At 42.8% G+C, this 13,247-nt stretch overlaps 1 protein-coding gene and 1 long non-coding RNA gene across 8 annotated transcripts in view; one reads left to right on the top strand and one right to left on the bottom strand.

Moving 5' to 3' along the window:
- abcb4 (ATP-binding cassette, sub-family B (MDR/TAP), member 4) overlaps nt 1-13,247 on the bottom strand; it is a 151,488-nt gene that overhangs the window by 42,713 nt on the left and 95,528 nt on the right. For all 5 annotated transcript variants that reach the window (XM_069914296.1, XM_069914298.1, XM_069914297.1 and 2 more), the window contains exons 18-21: nt 9,763-9,867; nt 7,019-7,096; nt 2,513-2,596; nt 150-353 (exon numbers count right to left, since the gene is read on the bottom strand). In XM_069914296.1, coding sequence (XP_069770397.1) covers nt 150-353; nt 2,513-2,596; nt 7,019-7,096; nt 9,763-9,867 — 471 coding nt within the window. The remainder of the gene's footprint in view (nt 1-149; nt 354-2,512; nt 2,597-7,018; nt 7,097-9,762; nt 9,868-13,247) is intronic.
- The window catches only part of LOC138751693 (uncharacterized), a 69,018-nt gene that overhangs the window by 4,589 nt on the left and 51,182 nt on the right, over nt 1-13,247 (top strand). The gene's annotated exons all lie outside the window — the stretch shown is intronic.

Genomic DNA, 13,247 nt, shown 5'->3' with positions numbered 1-13,247 from the left:
GTATTTGCTTTGATCATCATCCACTTGTTCCCATACTCCCTAAAATGTTGCCATGCTCAAGAATGCACAAAAATAATGATAAAAATTAATTCTAATCTCAAATTAAAATGTTATTCCCCAACTCTGTTCATTGGTCTCAAATCACTCACCTTCCCAGCACTCTCCAGTTCCTGATGATCCTTGTTAGCATGTCCAGTGAGCATTCTCATCTGTATCACTCCTGACACCGCCAAGATTGGCACAATGCCTAAGATCATAAGTGCCAGTTGCCAGCCATAGACGAAGGAAATAATAATTGCACATCCGAGATTAGATGCATTCTGTGCAAGTGTAGACAGTCTGGAACCAGTAGCCTGCAGTAAAGACACAAAAACAGCAGATTGTTATTAAATATAATCTTTAAATTAAAAAAACCCAGTGTTTAACGCTTTTAAGAAACCTTTTATAGCATCTAGGATCGTGCTTGATGATTTATTGGAGAGTTGGCCTGATTTTGGATGAGTTAATTTAAAAGATATATTGTGATCAATAATTTTATAAGGATTCTTGGGGATGGGTGCAACATATTAAGTGTGGATAGAAGACTGGTTAATCAACAGAAGGCAGAGAGTTAGGAAAAATGGCTATTTCTCTGGATGGCAAATGAGTGGTGGACGAGGCGCCATGGGGATTGGTGCTGAGCCTGCAACTGTTATAAATAAGACAGCACTGCCAGAGATAATGTAATGGCAGCACTGCCACTGGCAAGGACCCAGGAGAGCAGGAAGCACTGATAAGTGCTGCTCTGCAAGGTCCTTCTGCCCAGTCCTAAAGCCGACGGCTCAGTGCACTCTTTAAATGGGATTTAAGGGTTATGGAGAAAAGGTAGATTTGTGAAGTTGAGTCCACGGTCAGATCAGCCTCAATCTTATTGAATGACGGAGCAGACGCAGTGGCTCAGGTGGCCTAGTTCTGCTCTTATTCCTTATGTTCGAATATAGAAATATCGGATTGTGCAGCATCTGGCATTTACAAACTTTTATTCTCTCATTACAACTTAAATTCTGAAGAATACTGCGCATTTTATGTTGCTAATGTAGCTGAATAACCATTTCATGAGAGTATTAGTGACTACACGTCCTCACACCCTACAAGGACTCCATCCCCTTCTCTCAATTTCTCTGTCTCTGCCGCAACTGCTCCCAAGATGAGGTCTTCCAGTCCAGAGCCTCTGAAATGTCTGCCTTCTCCCACAAATGTGGCTTCCCCTCCACCACTATTAACTCGGCCCTCACCCGCATCTCTTCTTTCCACGCTCCTCTGCCATAGCCCCCCCTCCCCTAGAAACAATAAACACAGGATCCCCCTCATCCTCACCTACCACCCCATCAGCCTCCGCATCCAACACATTATCTGCCAGAATTTCTGGCCCCACTACCAGACACATTTTTCCTTCTCCTCCCCTCTCAGCCTTCCGTAGGGACCAATCCCTCCATAACTCCCTTGTGCACTTTTCCCTCTGCAACCATCGCGCACCCACCCCTGGCTCCTTCCACTGTGGTCATAGGAGGTGTAATACCTGCACTTTCTCCCTCACCACGGTCCGAGGTCCCAAACAGACCTTTCAGGTGAAGCAACACTTCACTGTACCTCCACAGAACTCATTTACTGCATTCAGTGCACCCTCTGTAGCCTTCTCTACATAGGAGATCGCTTCACCCAGCACGTCCTCTCTGTCTGCCACAAAAGCAACCTCCCCGTAGCCAACCATTTCAATTCTGAGTCACACTTTCAAGCTCATGTCTGTCCATGGCCTTTCACACTACCCCACCCTGACCACCCAAGATTGGAGGAACAACACCTCATTTTTCATCTGCGCATTCTTGGAGTTCATTGAGTTCACTGCATTCCATTAATCAGCTTGCCTTTTTCTCCCCTCCCCCTTTTAACTACTTCCTTTCTCTCTCCAACTAGCCTAGACTCCTCCCTTCCCCCCACCTATCATCTCCCATCCTCACCACCCTCCCTTCCCCCTTCCTCCTTTTGTTCGGACATCTCTCATGTTCCCCCACACTTTGATGAAGGGCTCAAGCCCGAAACATTGGTGATGAATCTTTACCTTTGCTTCACAAAGGCAATGATTGACCTCCCGAGTTTCTCCAGCATTTGTGTGCTTTTGCTTGAGGGAATTAGATCAGAGGTTTTTTATCCAAAAAAATGTGTAATGGAAGACTGGATTGCTTTTAAAAAATGTAATCAATTGAATAAAGCCTGCAGACACTGTGATTGCAGTTGAATACAAAAAAGTGCAGGAGAACCTCAGCAGGTCACACAGCATCCATAGGAAGCAAAGATATATAACCAACATTTTGGGCCTGAGCCCTTTGTCAAGGTATAACACAATCAATTGAATAGCCCTCTTTTGCGCTGTATTCTTCTAGGATTACCTTTGGCATTTACAGTTATGAAACCTTGTGATGAAACCTTTGATGGATAACATGATCAAAACCAGGTGAATTCTTGTAGAACCTACCCCCTTAACTTGAGATGCATCATGAGCAAGTCTGGTCGTTAATGCTCCAGTGCTGTTTTTAGACTCATCATACCAGCTAATATCCTGAAAAAAAAGTGAATGAATTAATTATGCACAAATAAAAGAGAGCATGGAGCCCAATGCACGAGTCCTTTATTTGGTTGTAACTGTCTCGTGGCAATAGACTTGTTAAAATACAAAATGAAAAAGAGCTTGTTAAGTACTAAATTCTGACAGTCATCTGCAAGGTTCAATTACTTCAGTAAATATCGATGAATGCAAGTAATCAATATCAATTGACTGTTTTTCTCATAAATGATTCCTATTGAATTTATTGATATATTCATATCAATGCACAATGAGATTTATTCCCTCTCTCGTGTATATACTGGCTATCTTCCTTCGACTACACGTTCACTCCTGATCCAGGGACTTGACCTGAAACAGCAACCATTGCCTCCACTGATGAGGCTTCACCTAATGAGCTCCTCCAGCAATTTTTTTTCCTCCAGATTCCAGCATCTGCAGTCCCTTATGTCCTCTTAGTAGATGAAATGATTTGAATGAATGTGCCAAATCACATCATTGATGTTCCAGAGAATCCAAACATCCTTTTCCTTTGGCAAAAAAATTAGCTTTGTGTGATAGTACAGATCTATCACCAATGTACATAGTGTATATAGTTACTGTATCTAGACTGTGCTTACAGCGATTGGCTGAGAGCTAAGCCACACCTATTGTCTGGGCCTTAAAGGGTTGTGTCCCTAGCCAGGTTGGATCATTCCGGACTGGTCGGCCACCTGTGAAGAGCTCCTGTCTTTTGCTAATAAAAGCCTTGGTTTGGATCAACAAGTCTTTGATTCTTTCGACGAGCTCTACACTTTGATATATTCTTTTCAGATCTAATTAAGATTTATAAGTTTCCTTTATTTCATTCCCAGGAACCTGATGACCACATACTTATTTTCCTCAGATACTACTCCTTTTAAAGCAATTAGTATTCTCATCTACAAAAAAAAACATATCTCAAAACTTCTATTTCTGTTCACTAACCATCCATCTACCTCCTCTTACTCACCAGGCTGTTGTTCGCTCCCAAATCCGTGTCAACCCATGAACATTTTAATTTATTCCTTCTCTGGATGAGGATTCCACTAGCAATCACTTATTGACCATCTCTAAAATTATTCTCAATAGTTGGTGAAATACATTGACTCTTGACAAGGTTCAGAATAGTTGCTACATCAGACCCCTAAACAACAACAAAAAAACCAATCGAAGACTTATTTAAGCATCTTTCTTTGCATATTATTTATTATTGTATATTTATTTTCTGCGTTGCAGAGTTGGTTTACATATCTTTCTTTAGTCTGCCTATCTTTTCATAAGTACAGTTTTTTTGCACTACTGATGAGTAGAAAATCTGTCTGGCCCGCAGGAAAAAGAATCTCAGGGATGTATGTAATGTCATGCATGTGCTTTGACAATGAATCTGAACTTTGTAAGGTGTTGCACCTCAGTAAGTTCCTGTGGTGCACTGTTAGCCAGAATCAGACACACACAAAGATAAAGACTGTACAATAGGCTTTAATCCACAAAGACGTCCACAAATCCAGGCTGGCTGTAGCTGCAGTAACTCTGAGTGAGGCTTCGGGAGGCCAGCGCAGGCTTATAATCCCGGAGGATGATTGACACTCGACCGGGTGGGGCATGATCCCTTCAGGCCAGCTGATTGACAGCTGGCCAGGTGTTGTCCAGTCCCCTTACACTCCTGCAGGTACAGAGATTGCCCCCTGTAGTAGGCCGGTGCTGTACCACCACAGTTCCTTGCACAATAAATGAAAGGGGCACGGAGAGTAGAACAGAAACCACAGGGTACAGCTACATCATCCCATGACAGCGGCAATATGGAAAGACAAGGTGGTGAAAAAGGAATTCCACCAACTTGCTTTCTTCAGTCAAGGGAGTGAGTTAGAGACAGGGACATTATGTTACAATTGTAGAAGACATTGGTGAGAGTACACTTGGAACAGTGTAAGCATTGCTAGTCACCCTGCTAGAGGAAATATGTCATTAAGCTGAAAAGAGGAGAGAAGTTTTACGATAATGTTACCAGGATGGATGTGCTTAGATTCAGAGAGGCTGGAACTTTTCTCCCTGGAAGCTGAAGGGAGGTCTTACAGTGGCTTAGAAGCTCATGAGGTGCGTAGATAAGGTAAATAATCATGGCCTTCTTCTTCCTGGGTAGTGAAGTCTAAAACCAGAGGGGACAGATTTAATTTGGTGGGGGGGGGGGGGAAAGATTTCAAGAGAGACCTGAAGGACACCTTTATCCACACACACAGGGAGATGGGTATATGAAATGAGCTGCCAGAGAAAGTGGTAAAGGTGGGTACAATTGAAATGTTCAAACAACTTGGATAAGAAAGGTTTGGACCAGTCAGTCATTCTCAAGGGGACTATATGCCACCCCCCCCTACAAGGGCCACAGTGCATTGGGGGGGGGGGGGGGTGACATACACTGAAATCATTTAAAAAAAATTATGTTGTTGGTTGGTGACAAGTACTGAAGAAAGCAACTAAGGTTGATTGCTTTACAGGGAAGGGGACCAATATACCTTGAGCAGATCCTTGAGAATACTAGTTTAGAGGGAAATGGGCCAAACACAGGTAGATGGGACAAGCTTAGTTGCATAGAGATTGGGCCAAAGGGCCTGTTTCAGTGCTACAAAACTCCACGGCTGTGGGATTATTAAGATTTTACATAATTAGTTGGTTTGGGTTATATAATGACCAAACCAGGAAATCTAGCAAATTAACTTCCCTGGAGGATGGTTGTGAACTAGATACATTACAAGGGAAAATGTATGTGGAAGCGAAGGTTTTCAAAGGTGCTGGTCTCTGCAATCTGCTCTGTGCCACAGGCGCAGCTTCAACTAGATAACTCTACTTCTGGTGCTCAACGACATTGTCCTCAGCTCAATCCAGGCACACAGGTGCATCTCCATTAACCAAGTGATGACCCTCTTTGGAAGGAGAGAGAATTCATCCCTTTTCCTTTAGCACTACAGCAACAGACCATGCCAACAAACACAGAGTACCATGGTGCCCTTGCGATGAATTCTACACTCATTCCTCTTATAGTCATTCAACATTATGCAGAGCATCAGAATGACATCCACTGAGTTCACACAATTCCTTCATTCTGAAACAGTCAATCTCCCCCATCATTTTTGGGGGATCTTGGGCAGTAAAAACTGCTTCCTGATTCCCATTTCCTGAGCAATGATTCCAATGAGAAATACAGAAGACCATGGCAAAAACAAACTTTATAGAGGAACTCAGCAGGATGATCAGTAGAAGTGGGAGAAGTGGGGATTCATTGTTTTGATGATCAAGACATCAACAATTCCTTTGACCACCCCCCCCGCCCGCCCCCCACCGCCACTGATACTATTTGACCTACAGAGTTCCTCCAACCAATTGTTCACTGATTCCAATAAGGTCTTTAGCAACCTCAGCAGAGCACATACAATCACCGAATCACCCGAAAAGCTAAAGAACATGAGCAGAGGTTTCATAATGGACTGGAAATGCACCTGTACATAAAGTCCAGTGAGAACCCTCGACTTTGACCTCCACAATCTCATCATTTCATGGACATAACCTGGATAGAATAGATCTGGAGAGGATGTTTCTTATGGTGGGGGAGTATGGGACCAGAGGGTGCAGCCACTGAATGCAAAGGCATCCCTTTAGAACAGAGATGAGGAGGAATGTCTTTTCCTAGACAATTGAGAGTTTGTGGAATTTAGTGTTACAGATGGTTGTGGAAGCCGAGGTAGACAGGTTCTTGATTAGGAAAAGAATCGAGGGTTTCGGAGAGAAGGCAGGAGAATGAGAAGGGTAGTAAATCAGTCATGATAGAATGACAGGGTGTGCTGAATGGCCTAATGACATGGCTTTTTTTGCCTTTTCCATAAGTGGCTGAAACAAGGAGAAAGATAAGGAAGGGGAAGAAGAGTAAGAACATAACAGTGGACACAATACAAGTATTGTATTCAGCTCACTCCAGGCAGACAGGTGCATCTCCATTAACCAGTCGTAGGTTAATTGACTGATTTCAAGTAAAGTGCAGAAGGCCAACAGCATGGTTGCATCATCTCAAATAAACTTCATAAACAGAAATAGTTTGAACTTGGAAAACAGCAGAAATTTTAAGATGTTGCCAATTCTATTGAGTACTGGCAGTAAACATTGAGAGCTTCATTGTCATGTCTAATGAAAAATGCAGACCATTTGTTGTGAAATGTGGAGAAACATTTCATTACTTTTCATCACACCTTGATTCTGCATCATTGACCTGATCCAAAGATGAAGAATAAGTGATATTTATTGTTTTCTGGGTTATTTATAAAGTTTTAAAAAGTACAAAAATGTGTGAAATATTTAATTATATTACAAGTAAATAAAAGCTTAACAAGTGTGTCAATACATGATTGTTACCTGCCGTATCATTGCCTTAAAGGCCATGGATCGTAGTCTCATTGTCAATTTCTCACCAGAATGACCAAATGTGAAGCCCTGTCAAAATATAATATAATGATGGTGGATGTATGATTGTCGACATCAAAATCAACTTTGAAGTTCTAAAGCAAAATCACTGGCTTGAAAAATTAACTCAACTCCACTACTCTGTCTGCCCTCGTTCCTCCACCCCCAAGTCTTTTCTGTCATTTCCCATTTCCATTTAAAAGAAGAAAACTCTACACAATCTCAAAATGACTCTCCTCGATCTCTGAAAGCAAAGCTTTTCAGTACATGAAGGTTTCTGGGACCACAGTTGTGTGGATGCCACTTCTATTCCCTTGAGGTACAGCTGCTTGTTTTCTTCAGTCACAAAGTTGCTGAGCCAGTCAGTGGGGAAATTTTCACTGGGAAAACTCCAAATGCATTTCACTTGTTCTTCTGGAAGAACAATCCTGTGGGATTTTTGCTCATACTGTGCATTGCAGGATCGCTTAAAACTTTTCATTTATTAATCTATTCAAAAATATTGCAAAGCATTTGAATGTTATAGCATTCCATTTCTCTCTTTATTCTCCTTATACTCTGCCATTTATTGATGTTCCTATAAAAAACTGACTTTAAAAAAAAAATTCCACTTATTCCATGTTATTTTGCTTTATATAACAGGTTTCCTTTTTCATATCAGCTCTTGCTCTACTCCTTCAACTCTGTTGTTACTTATATTGTCATAAGAGATTTGAACCAGAATTCAAAACCCATTCTTACATACTTGTGTGGCAGCCTCAAGCAAGAATTTTGGTGCATCAGTACATTGTACAATAAAACCCCTGGTATCTTGCACCTATGGGGATTGATAGATGCCGGATAAGTTAATTTTATGGTTGCTTGAGATTGTATGTTCTGTGATTGATGAACTAATGACAAGGTGAGCCAATTTTAAACTTCTGTATTTATTTTCCACTTTTTTTTTTCACTGGCTGCTTGAGACTGCCGGTTGCTTGAGACTGCCGGTTACTTGAATTTAAGATAACAGGAGTTTTAATGTACTTCAGTATTTGACTCTAAATGCTCTTAGTTTGACCCATTTTAACTAATGGGATATTGATCAGCACAGAGCAAAGTGTACAAACAGAAAAAATAGATGCACGAAGAGAACATTCAACTTCTTGTGCCTTTATTAATAAAGATCACAACAGATTTTTTAAAAATCTCAAAACCTTTTCCTCACACTAATTCCTTTAATATCTAAATATCTATTAACCTCTGCCTTGAATACATTCAATGATTGTTTCACCATAAATCTTCTGAGTACAGTTAGGGGTAAATTAGAGAATTCCCAATATTTGCCAGTCTCTCAGCAAAGAGTTTTCTCTGTGATGTCCTGAAAAATCAGCCCTTTTTGTAAGACTGAGATCCCTGGATCCAGTTACTTCAACTGGAGGTAACAAGTCTGGTAAGAATTTTATATGTTCCAATGAGATTACAGAGGGACATAGATAAGGTGAATAGTCACAGTCTTTTCCCCAGGATAGGAAAGTCTATAACTCATAGTCAAAGGTGAGAGGGAAAAGATTACTGAGGGATCTGAGGGATAGATTTTTGCACATAGAGGGTGGTGCATATTTGGAGTGAGCTAGCAGAGGAAGTGATCGAGCCAAATACAATCCCAACATTTGAGAGAAATTTGAACAAGTACATGGGTAGGAAAGGGGTAGATGTGCAGGCAAATAGGGCTACCTCATATGGCCACCATAGAATAGTTGGACCAAAGGGCTTACTTCCATGCTCTATAGCTCTGTGACAATGACTTTTGATCTTCTAAATCCAAGGGCGCACAGGGTCAATCTGCTTAATCTCTCCCTGTATGGCATTTGAGGAAGCAACATAGGGAACCTCTATCACATATCCTTGGACTTTGGGAATGTCCATTCACCTGGTGATGGAGTAATACTGCATGAGAGGACCAGTACAATTTAAATTAGGCAAACTATAAAGGGTTTTGATAAAGGGATCACACCTGAAACATTGACAGACCATTTCTACTCATGGCTCCTGTCTGACCTGCTGAGGTCCTGCAGCAATCCTTTGTTTGCTGAAGCAAAACATAAGGTTGCCAAGTGAGGGCAATTTACAGTTGAGGATCTTGGATGGTTCAGTTAATTGTTTTTGTTATGGGATACAGAGGTGCATTTCTACTTGTAAGGACAATTTAACACTTCAGCAATCTTTCTGGATCCATTACTCATCGAGGGGGTCTCAGATAATACTGCACAGACTCTGGACAGTTCTTCCTTTCAACACTGACTGGGACCCATTTTCCATGTTAAAATGAGCTCACTAGACAGTAATACTTTTGAACATCGAGGGACAGGGTGATTTCTAAACATGACAATTGACAGCTCTGCTGGTACCAGAAGGATTTTCAGCCCCATTTTGAGATCATTATTACTTTGGTAACAGCAGGAAAAAGTAACAAAATGACATCTCACAATCTGGGACAATATGGGCATTTAAGTTACTCTCACACAAGCACCTGGATGTGCTGTAATATTCTATGTTCATTGTTGAAGGGCATGTATGGTTTTATTCAATAACAAATTAAATTAAGTGCACAAGCTAGTCAAATTTTCCTACTGCAACTTGTGATGCTATGTAAACATTACACTCTTATTACCTACTCCATCTAATATCTCACTTATTCAAAGTTCTTTAGCTGTTACCTGAAGAAAAAATGTGATGAAGGAGATACCTCCCAAGGCTAAGAATAAGAGTGAGTAAAGTGTGCTCTCACGACGTATAACATCCTTGTCTGGGTGAGCAAAAACCTGTGATGGTGAAGAAAAATATAATTAAATTGCGATTACAAAAAGAAAATAACATGAAAATAGGACCAGGATTCGGTGATCCAAGCTTTCTGAATTTTCTCTATCTTTCATTAAGGCCATGGCTGTTCGTAAATCTCATTGCCATTTTTTTTTTAAACCACTCACCTCAAGTCTCTTTAATGTCTAGAAATCTTTCCAAATATACTTTGAATGATTATGACTGACCGTCCGCAGTAATCCAGGAGAGAGAAGTCCAAAGGCTCAGCGCTCTTCACGTGAAAAACATTCTCCCCATCTCAGTCCTAATTTGTTGTGACCCTTATGATAAGCTGGAAGAAATAACTCTGCACCCTGCCTGTCACACACTTCAGGAAACTGGCATATTTGGATGAGATCTTCCCCCAGTTTCTCAACTCCAGAGAATAAAGACTCAATGTCTCCTCAGAGCAAACCCACCATCCTTGGTACCAGTTTAGGGAGTTCTAGTGACACTCCCTCCATGGTAATCCTCTGCATTGCTCTGATACTACTTCTTTCTCAAGCCACTTTCAGGTGCATCCTCCACCTTGAGGGTGGCTGCAGGAGTGGATCCCAACCTGAAGACTCATCTTTCAGGTGGCAGCCCTAAAAGGCTGCTACAGCATTGCCCGGTCCATCTGAAAGGGCCTATTGATATCCAGAGGCGCCTCATAGTGTCGCTGCATCTGAGAGAGGTGGGGCAACTGGTGCTGTAGCACCACCTGTCATAAATATGCACCATAATAATGGCCATCTTCCCTACCCATAATCCCCCACACAGGTGGAATGGCTCTGTTTCTCTCACAGTTCCAGCTGCGTTGGGGTTTATGGGTAGGGAAGACCGCCGTTACTATGCCACATTTTGAGCAACAGAGTGCGGTCTCGATGTCCCCTGTCAGCCGCCCCTGCCCCGTTGCCCGACAGCCGCCCCCTGCCTCGTTGCCTGACAGATCCCATCCCGCTGCCCGACAGACCCTGCCCTACTAGGGAGGGGAGGTCAGCAGTACGTCGGGGCAGGGGCGGCCGGCAGGGGCTGTCGGGTAGCAGGGAGGGGAGGCTGTCAGGTCGTGTGGTGGGGGCTGTCAGGCAGTGGGGAGTTGGGTCACTGGCTGATAGAGTCATCATCCCGCCCCCAGGCAGCCAATTACACCGGCTGCATATTCAGGTGCCTCAGCGGAGCCCAGCAATCCGCCGATTATCCCTCCCAGAGGAGGGCTGGTGTCAGCGCCTTGGAGGGGCGTTCAGGTTGGTACCTCGTCAGCTACATAGGGGTAGAATATGCGGCTTTACATTGGGGTATTCTGGCCACCTGAAAGTGCCTTCACTAGATCTGTGATCCTCTCATTTATCCAACAGGTCTTGATTGCCTTTTAAAGGCGGGTGCAAAATATTTATTTAACTCCTTCGTCATTTTCTTATTCAATATTATAAATTCTACAGTCTGTCTGTAAGGGGTCCACTTTTTCTCTCACTTGTCTTTTCCTTTTCACATGCTTTTAAAAACTCTTATAGTCCATTGTTATGTTTATCACCAGTCTAAAATTTAACATTGCAATACCAAATGAATAAGACTTTAAACCACACGTCAAACTCTGGCCCATGGGCCAAATTTGGCCCGCGATATAATTATATTTGGCCCGCGAGATCATTTCAAAAATGTATTAGAGGTGGCCCACTGGCCGCCGCGCCAGTATAGCGCATGCACAGTAATACAACAAATCCCAGAATGCATTGGCGTCAGCCCGCTAATCGCTCCCACCTCCTCTGTTTACGTTGCAGGGTCTCACCGTGGACTCTGGTTTTGGGGCCTGGCCGGTGTCAGGGGAAGCCAAGGCCGCTTCCCAGCGCCCGGATCCGGAGGCCTCGGGCCTGACCTTGCCAGGACTATTGCCCACTCCCCCTCCCTGCCGCAGGCCGATCCGCGACTCACGGTGACGGGGCCGCTGATCCACCGAGATGCCCCCACACTGTCGTGTCCCCCCGCCCGACCCCCCCACCGCAGTGCGGCCTGGCCGGTGTCAGGGGAAGCCAAGGCCACTTTCCAGCGCCGGGAACCAGAGGCCTCGGGCCTGACCTCGCCAGGACCATTGCCCACTCCCCCTCCCTGCCGCAGGCCGACCCGCGACTCACGGTGACAGGGCCGCTGATCCGCCGAGATGCCGCCCTGCAGCGAGAGCCGATGCCCCCGCACTGTCGTTGTCCAACCCGATCGCCCGCAAACCCCGCCCTCCTGCACACAGGCCTGAGTAAGGATTATGAACTTTAATCTCAGGATAAAACGATCTTCCAATAGTTTCATGTCACAGTGATAAATATATTCCTGGTTAAAAATGGTCCTGCATCTGGATACAAGTTCATTAGGCATAAAACTTGAAAAGTGTGTAAATCAAAGGATATCTGTACCAATGGAAAAATGGCATGGAAAATAACCCTGCTAGAGTTCATGCCCACAATCAGTCACATTCTCAATAGCCCTCAGTTTTTACTATTCCACAGCACACTAGCAACATTTGACAAATCCTCTATAGAGAAATATTATTTATTGAATATTTTATTTCTCATTTGTTAATGCTTCTGGAAAGAGTTTATCCAAAACTATTATTAAACATTTATTTTAATAAGAAAAAGTTTAACATTACATATGTTGAAAGAAGAGAAAACATGCAGATGTTGTTGAAAATTTTCAATAAATATTTAGTTCGGCGCTCGACTTAGTCCAAGTTTTTAATTTTGGCCCTCTGTGAATTTGAGTTTGACACCCCTGCTTTAAACACTGATATAAAAAGGAAGAACAGGTCCTTTGATCAGAAAATTTGTAAAGGTTTTTAGACTGTATGTTAGATATTCAATCTGCTATCTGAAGGTAAGTAGGGATTTCAGGGTGGACCCTTTTGTGAAACCATCCAATTTTACTCTGCATTAAAACCAATCAAGGTAAAGGCAAAACAGTTTCTGCAAAAGGTGGCCATTTCACAACATTAATTTTTCATCCAAGTGACAAGATGTGGAAGAATTCCTGCGTTTGATCAGTGGATGGCAAAAATAATACAGTACAACCCTGATTATCTGAAATAATCGGGACCGGGCCAATGTCGAATAAACAGTTTTTTTCAGAGAACAGGTCATTTTTTAAAAACAGCCTAGTAGCAACAGCAAATCACTTGTAACATTGTTTAAACAACAACAAACAACAAAGGAAGGCTTTTTAAGGATTAAAATAATGTTAAATTCTCACAAAAAAATACTGGCCGCTGCCAATCATTGAGATGAACCCAACACAGCCGTCGATCACCAAGACCGCCAAACCATCGTTGCCATTCACCAACACAAACCCACCACTGCCGCTGATCCCCAGGGAGGCT

This window comes from Narcine bancroftii, chromosome 1 (assembly GCF_036971445.1).
Source record: "Narcine bancroftii isolate sNarBan1 chromosome 1, sNarBan1.hap1, whole genome shotgun sequence".
NCBI classification, from domain to species: domain Eukaryota; kingdom Metazoa; phylum Chordata; class Chondrichthyes; order Torpediniformes; family Narcinidae; genus Narcine; species Narcine bancroftii.
This window is presented reverse-complemented; position numbering and strand designations above follow the sequence as displayed.